Source organism: Musca autumnalis, unplaced genomic scaffold (genome assembly GCF_047663935.1).
Source record: "Musca autumnalis isolate F117 unplaced genomic scaffold, ASM4766393v1 scaffold_1, whole genome shotgun sequence".
NCBI lineage: Eukaryota > Metazoa > Arthropoda > Insecta > Diptera > Muscidae > Musca > Musca autumnalis.
Window position 1 is genome coordinate 254,073,296 of NW_027411644.1, and position 8,126 is coordinate 254,081,421.

The window sequence follows — 8,126 nt, forward strand, 5'->3', positions numbered from 1 at the left end:
GTTCCTGTCAAGTGCATATTAGGTATGTTCCACAGCCCAATAATTTCGATGTAAATGTTTGTTCAGTCAGTAATTTTACAAATTGAAAGAACAACTTATGGCTTGAGAAGGGTATTGTCGTCGTTAAAGAATAAAAACTCCGGTCATTGTGTTAAATTTAAAATGAGAAAATTTATTCGTAGATTGAAAATTTATTCTCTATAAAGTAAAATGAAATAAAACAATTACATAAATCAATTTGGATTTTAATACATTGATATTTTCAAAGACTCACTTGTTGTGGGACGACAAACTTTAAGACGACAAATTACAAGACAAAAAAATGGCTGATTTTCAGCCTTTTATATCGCTAAACAAATCAATAAATTTAAAATGTTGGCAGTAACAAAAGGAACAACTCAAAAACAAAACAATATTGACTGCAGTTACAACAACATAGACAATCGATAAACAATAAGTCTGACTTTAATAATCGATAGGGTTACCAGCTGCATAATTTTAAGGAACCGGGTTTCCGACATCCCCGCCCCCGTGAATGGATCCCTCCAGGAACACTTCACCACAACCTTGAACGTCTAAAGGAGCCAACTTAGATACTGGTCTTCGCAACGTACCCGAACATGTTCGTATTTCAGCACATCTCGCCACGCCATCTCGACCCACACACAGCTTCAGCACACGCCCTCTCTTCCATTTAGACCTGGGAAGTTCTGGTTCACATATCAAGACTAAAGAGCCAACTTCCATTGGCTTGCTTGGCAGACACCACTTTGTCCTTCTAGTCAATTCTGGAAGGTATTCAATCATCCATCGTTTCCACAAACCATTTTTCAAATTTTGTAAAATTCTCCACTGTTTCCTTGATGAACATAATTTTGGATCAAACGGTGCAGGAGTTTGCGTGGAGCTTGCACACCCCAAAAGGAAATGATTAGGTGTCAATGGTTCAGGTTCATCCGGAGTCACTGGCAGATGGGTTAGTGGCCTACTATTCACGATATTTTCACACTCGACCAACAGGCTATATAAAGTTTCAGGCCTTGGGACATGTTCCTTTAAAATTGCATAAAGCGTCTTTTCACAGATTGAACTAACCTTTCCCAGGCTCCACCAGCGCTGGGGTCCGAAGGAGCGTTAAACTTCCATTTTATTCCAAGTGGTCGCAATGAATCATCAATTTTGTCGAAGTCAATAAAATTTTCTTCATTACCAAGTTCTTTCGTGAGGCCAACGAAATTAGTTTCATTATCGCTTCTCATCTGGACAGGCACACCACGGCGATTTATAAAGTTTCTGATGCAAAGAAGACACGAATCACTTGACAGATTTGTGGCGAGCTCCAAATGAACTGCACGTGTGGTTAAACAAGTGAATAAAGCAATCCATCTTTTTTCGTGACTACGACGAACTGAGACAAGTACTGGGCCAAAATAATCTATGCCGGTATATGAAAATGGACGAACGAATGCCGTCAAGCGGTCTTCTGGTAGCGGTCCCATAATAGGCTGTGCTGGTTTACTCTTTCTCAGCTTACACATGTAGCAGGCAGCCTTCACTGTTCTCAGAACGACACGAATGGATGGGATCCAGTACTTTCGACGAACTTCACATATCACTGTATTGTCATTAATATGATGATTACGACTATGGTACCAATATAATATCAAATGCGTTAATCGATGATCTTTTGGCAATATATATGGCCGTTTGGTGGCGTACGGAATAAAAGGAGCATTGTCAATTCTGCCTCCACATCTGAGAATTCCGTCGTCATCAAGATAAGGGTTGAGCGATACTATCGAACTATTTGGTGGAACTGTTTGTTTCTTCACTAAACATTCGAATTCATATGAAAATGCCATTTTCTGCGCTGCTCGTATAATTGTATTCTCACCCAGCAATTCTTCTTCAATTGTCAAATCTCCTTTCAATAGCGGCTGTCCTTTAATTTTTAATTTCAAGTTGTTGTACCATCTAAAGATCCAACCAACAGTTCGCCTGAGTCTTGAGTAATTCGAGAAACGTTCAATCTCATAAATAGCAACAATTTTTTTCCGGGTCGATAAGACAAAATATCCCGCGCGCATTTCCTCATCACAATCAGTAATGGTTGGCGAAGGTCGTGTTGGCCACATTTCTTTTGGTCGACATAAAAATTCCGGCCCATTTTTCCAGCGCCCATTAGGATCATATTGTGCTCGAGCACGCGTGTCTTCATCAGCGGGATTCATCTCACCGGGGACCCAAAGCCACTGGCTTTCCTCCGTACTTTCTAAAATTTCAGCAACTCGATTTGCTACGAACTGTTTGTAACGACGATGATCAGAATAAATCCATTGTATTACAGTGCTCGAATCGGACCAAAATATCACCTGGTGTGGTTGTATTTCGTGATATTTTATTATAGAATTTTTTAGTCGAACTGCCAGTACAGCTGCCTGCAATTCCAATCTGGGTATTGTCATAAACTTGATTGGAGCGCAATTAGTTTTGCCGGCGACAAATGAGATTTTCGGACCACCTGATAATTCAATACGCCAGTATGCCACTACCGCCATCGCCATTTCGCTAGCATCACAAAAAATATGGAGTGTTCTTTTCGCAATATTAATTTCAGAATTATAACATCTCGGTATTTTAAAGTCTCTTACCTTCACTAATCCGCACAACCAAGACTTCCAGCTATCACATAATGCCTCTGGGATGAACTCATCCCACCCTAGACCAGATTTCCAAAGGGACTGCATAAATATTTTGCCAGAAATCGTAAAATCACCCAAAAGTCCGAAAGGATCAAATACCGACATAACAAGGCTAAGGACTTCTCTTTTTGTTGGTATACGTTTGTTTTCTAAAATATCATCTGGTACTCGTTGGAATCGACAATCAAAAACAAAATCATCTGTTGCCGGTGACCACTGCATGCCCAATATCTTTTCAGGGTTTCCAGACGTAATATTCATGGTTTGACGAGCAGGGTTGCCAAAATGTTTGTTAATGCTTTCACAATTCGATACTATTTTGTGCATTTCAAAACCACCTTGCTTGTGAATAGTTATAACTTCTTCAACCACTTTAATTGCTTCTTCGACAGAAGAAAAACAGTCGACGTAATCGTCTACGTAGTGTTTACGGATAATCGCTTCAACAGCTCTAGGGTACTTGTCCACAAACATTTCTGCATTGGTGTTCTTGACGTATTGAGCAATAGTCGGCGAGCATGTCGCACCAAAAATTGCTCTTGTCATTACGTATTGACTAACTGGTTGACTTTCACTCTCTCTGTATAAGAATCTCTGTGCCTCTTGATCTTCCTTTATGATTCCGACCTGCAAAAACATTTCTTTTATGTCACCACACACTGCAATCGGCTTTTCTCGAAATTTGAACATGACACTCAGAAGTGACTGATTGAGATCTGGTCCTGGCAATAAGTGATCGTTTAACGAAACGCCCTGCACTTTTGCCGCAGCATCAAAAACTAAACGCAAACTATCTTTTCGTGGATTTACGACAGCAAAATGTGGTAGGAAGAATGTTTTATCAGAAATTATTTTCTCTTCCTCGGCAGTGAGACGTCTTGCATATCCTTTATTCAATAAATGCCGCATTTTTGATCTGTATCCCATTTCCAATTTTTTATTCGTTTTGAATTTCCTCTCTACAAGTTGTAGTCTCTTTAGTGCCATTGAATATGAATCCGGAAATTTATACTCATCACTTTTCCATAAAAGACCACATTGGAAACGACCTCCACGTAAAGTAGTGGTATTCTTTAAAATTGCAAGTGCTCTCTGATCATCCTTTGATAGAACCGGTTTCGCGTCCAGCTTCACCATACACGATTCCGTATCAAAATATTGTCTCATAATACTTTCTAATGTTACATCCTCTGCACTTGACTTCCTTGTAAGTAGCACTCTTTTTGTTAAATGCTCACTTTCAGTACCACACGGGCCATACACTACCCATCCCAATCTCGTTTTCACTGCTATAGGGCCATTGTCATCTGGACACATTGGCACATCAATAGGCACAGTTAAAAAGGCATGTGTCAAACTTAGTATCATCTGTGGCTTAATATTGAAATAGTTCTCAATTGGCAATTTCGACAGATCACTACTACACTTTAATCCATTCAACGCGAACGATTGGGTTGGCAACTCCAAATTTTTTATCAAAAATATGTTTGAAATTTTATACTTCACGCAATCATCTTGAGTTCCACTAATAGACACTTCAACAGTTTCTGACTGCTGACTCGAACAGTGCCCATTTAGCCATTGCAATTTCAAGTTTCCTTTTCTTCCCTGCAATCCAATTTGTTTTCCCAATTCCCACTCTAGCATAGTGGCATCTGCGCCGTCGTCAATAAATGCATAGGTTGAGATACACTTTTTTGGGCCATACAACTTTATTGGAATCATTTGAAACAAGATCTCACTACTTTTACTTCCAGCATGAAAGTTTCTTCTTGGACTCTCAGTTTCTGAACATGCTGTGACGTTTGTCTGTTTATGTTTACCAGCATCAGCTGTTTTGTGTAAAATGTAATTATGTGATTTATCACACCCGTCGATACCACAACGTTGCTTGTTAAAACCTTTTACAACTTGGTGCTGTCCTCTAAGGCACGAAAAACATAAACGTAAATCACGGGCTTTTTCCAACGATCATCAATGGGAAGATTCTTAAACTGGTGACAATTTGTAATACTTTGGCAGCTTCCAGAACATATTACACATTTGTGTCCAACACTCGCAGTAAAGGCAAATTTGTTTTTATTTTGCGGCCTTTTGTTTTGATGCGCTGGTGCTGATGGCAAACCGTCTGATACCATATTTGCAATACGTTTCACATTATCAAGCCATTCGCAGAAGTCTACCAAGTCTACAGGTCGATCCAGGGAAATGCACTTTTCAGCCCATTGCATTTGTTTTGACTGTGGAAGCTTAGAAACAAGCTCGCTTAATAATGTTGGATTACTTAAGTGGTGCTTTCCATCCGCCGTTTGCAGAAACCGAACCATGTTGGTCACCTTTGTTGAAAATTTTACCAGCAAATCGAGCTTACCCTCTGGAACATATGAAATCGCACTTACTTTGTCAATTTGGCTTCGTATCAATTGCTCCGGACGTTTGTTTGTGAAAGAGTGGATATAATCATTTCAACATTTTTTGAACTTGACAAAAGTGATTCCACTGTTTCTCTTGCATCCCCATATAGAGCTTCGCGAATCCTTATAATGTTCTGCAGTGGTGTGTACGCGAATTCTGCTGTTGTTTGTCGGAAGTCTTCTACGAATGTGGACCATTCCTCTGGCAGTCCCCCAAATTTTGGCATTGGGTATATTTTGGCTTTATGTGATGCTGAACCCTGGCTGTGGAAAGAGTTATTAAAAAGAGACTCACCATTATTTGACGTGGCTGCACTAGCCGCAGCATCACTCTGTACACCCTCCACTTCACCGGACACTGCTGCTGTTGATTGCCCTTTACCATCAACCTTTTCTGCCACAGCTTTGATTTCCTTTTGTAGTGACTTTATACTTGCGGCTGTCTGCTCTTTCTGTGTGTTTATTACCTTCTGGACTGCATTTATTTGCTTCGTCATTTCTTTCTGCATGTTTGCCAGTGCCTTCAGGATGTCTGCTTGTTGGCAGTCTGTATCCTGTGTGGGAGTTGTTGCTGCCATTTCAGCCGACAATTCTTGGCGGGACGTTGTTGCGGGAGAGTTTGTTGTGGCGTCATCCTCCATTTCATAACGTTTTGGAGCTTTACCTTTATTGGACCTTTCACTTTGCCTTGGTGTCTGGGACATAGTTTACTTTACCAATTGTCATATAACCTCAAATGTTCCACATTGATTCGTGAAATCGGAAACAGCAGTCAATAATTCCGAAAATAGACGTCACGAACAATTAACATAAATATTCAATTGGTTTCTCAATATTGTACACCATTTGTACAAAAATCTGGAAAATAGCCAAATCTCGCAAGGACGTCACTAACAATTAACACAAATCCAATTGATCTCCACAAAACTCCCTTTGTTCCAGCGAAGATTCTAGTTCTCCAACAAAGAATAAAGATGTCGTCGTTAAAGAATAAAAACTCCGGTCATTGTGTTAAATTTAAAATGAGAAAATTTATTCGTAGATTGAAAATTTATTCTCTATAAAGTAAAATGAAATAAAACAATTACATAAATCAATTTGGATTTTAATACATTGATATTTTCAAAGACTCACTTGTTGTGGGACGACAAACTTTAAGACGACAAATTACAAGACAAAAAAATGGCTGATTTTCAGCCTTTTATATCGCCAAACAAATCAATAAATTTAAAATGTTGGCAGTAACAAAAGGAACAACTCAAAAACAAAACAATATTGACTGCAGTTACAACAACATAGACAATCGATAAACAATAAGTCTGACTTTAATAATCGATAGGGTTACCAGCTGCATAATTTTAAGGAACCGGGTTTCCGACAGGTATACACGCGCTCTCCCGATTTTCTTGAAATTTTTACCAAAGATAGCCTGTTTATATTTATTTTTATTTATTTATTAGCTTCGTTCCCGTACTTTTTAATGGTAAAACCCGTAAAAGAGAGAACTGCAAAAAATTTGTTGTCACACACAAGTTTTTTGAAATAGTTCGGGAACGGAAAAATGGAAAATACGTCAAAAAAACTGGAACAAATGTCAAAGTCGGCGTATCAGCCAATCAGACGCCGGCAACCATGTTACTATTTTTTTACTCGCCCAAATTTGTCGTGTAAAAAGTTTATAAAGAGAGCGTCATTCAGAGCCATTTTTGTTTAAAGAGAAGTGAACATTTTACAACTTTTTTGTGTACGGGAACGATTTTTCGAGTAAAATGTGTAAAAGTCGTAAAAATTGTAAAAACTTTTTAGTTCTGGAACACAGCTATTATTCATACATTGTCATGGTAGAACAAATATAAGGTAAAGTTAATACTACAACAAATACAACTCGAACAACAACCACAAAGGAATTTGTTTTTGTTTGTAACGTTACTGCCAGTTGTATTTGTAAACAAAACAAGGAAATGTCTATTAATTATTGGAATTTAAAAAACTAATAATTTTTCACATTTGGTTGAATATTTTGGAAAACATGAATGAAAATTCGTTACATTTTCAATTTTTATGTTTCCACTAAATGCATAAATTATCGCAGAAAGTAGAATTCTTGCAGAAACGTTTGGGGTCGCTGGAAATTCATAGAAAAAGGAGAAGCTGTTTCAATGTTTTGTTTTAGAAATCAAAGAAGCACATGTTTATTAGGGCTTTATTTTTTTAAATTTTAACAAAATACCTCATATATTAACAAACGTTGTATCGCCTCTACAAGCGTGGATTTACTGCTCGGCTTATCGTTCGAACTTGGAGGAGGTTACATATCATTGATATGAAGAAGTCTTTCTGGGAAATGGTTTTTCCGAATGATATATTTTTTTCTCAAAAAATATATGTCCCTAATGTACATCGAAATAGAAATAAATGTATAAAATGTCATATGAAATTTGACACTAACGTTACAACCCAGTTCAGTCAGCTGTGTATTGCTGCTACCTTTTCTTATTCTACCATGATACATTGTAATGCCAATAAGTCAAATAGACCCAAGGTAGCATCACCATTAATACAATAATTAAGCTTATATACATGACCAGATAATAAAATTTATAGCTTTTTGCCTGGTCAACCTTCTTCATGAGAAAATGGAAATGACATTTGAAACCGAGTGGGTTTATTAAATGCGGTTATATGTAAGCGTACAATAAGTCTCGTTGTCCTGAATACAAAAATATATATAGTCTATGGGAAGTCCTACTTCCCGAAATATAGGCCTTTGAAGTTCTAACAATATATATGATCATAACATGGTTATTTCTTAATCTATATTAAAAAGCTGGTATTGTTTTAGAGCTTATGGAGGTCTCGTTGTTCTGAACATAAATAAAGTTTACATCTTCTATGTGAAGTCATACTTCCCAGACCATTTATCTTAAAGTTGTGTTTAGACTATAACTTAATAAAACTACTGGGTTTCAAATGTCAATTCCACAACGTATACGTCAAGTAAATTATAAGC

The 8,126-nt window shown here is 37.7% G+C and overlaps 1 protein-coding gene across 2 annotated transcripts; it reads right to left on the reverse strand.

Moving 5' to 3' along the window:
- Window positions 1-146: 146 nt before the first annotated feature.
- Window positions 147-4,427, reverse strand: LOC141389369 (uncharacterized). Of its 2 annotated transcripts, none has more exons than XR_012409029.1 (2): window positions 275-4,427; window positions 147-198 (listed from the first exon to the last, which is right to left on the reverse strand). XR_012409029.1 is itself a non-coding variant. In XM_073960787.1 (2 exons), the coding sequence occupies exons 1-2, from the start codon at window positions 4,425-4,427 to the stop codon at window positions 2,575-2,577; spliced, it is 1,797 nt and encodes a 598-aa protein (XP_073816888.1). In that variant the 3' UTR covers window positions 147-2,574. The 2 variants fall into 2 exon arrangements, 1 of the variants encoding a protein (XP_073816888.1); XM_073960787.1 differs by having other exon boundaries at window positions 147-2,595; window positions 2,652-4,427.
- Window positions 4,428-8,126: the final 3,699 nt, after the last annotated feature.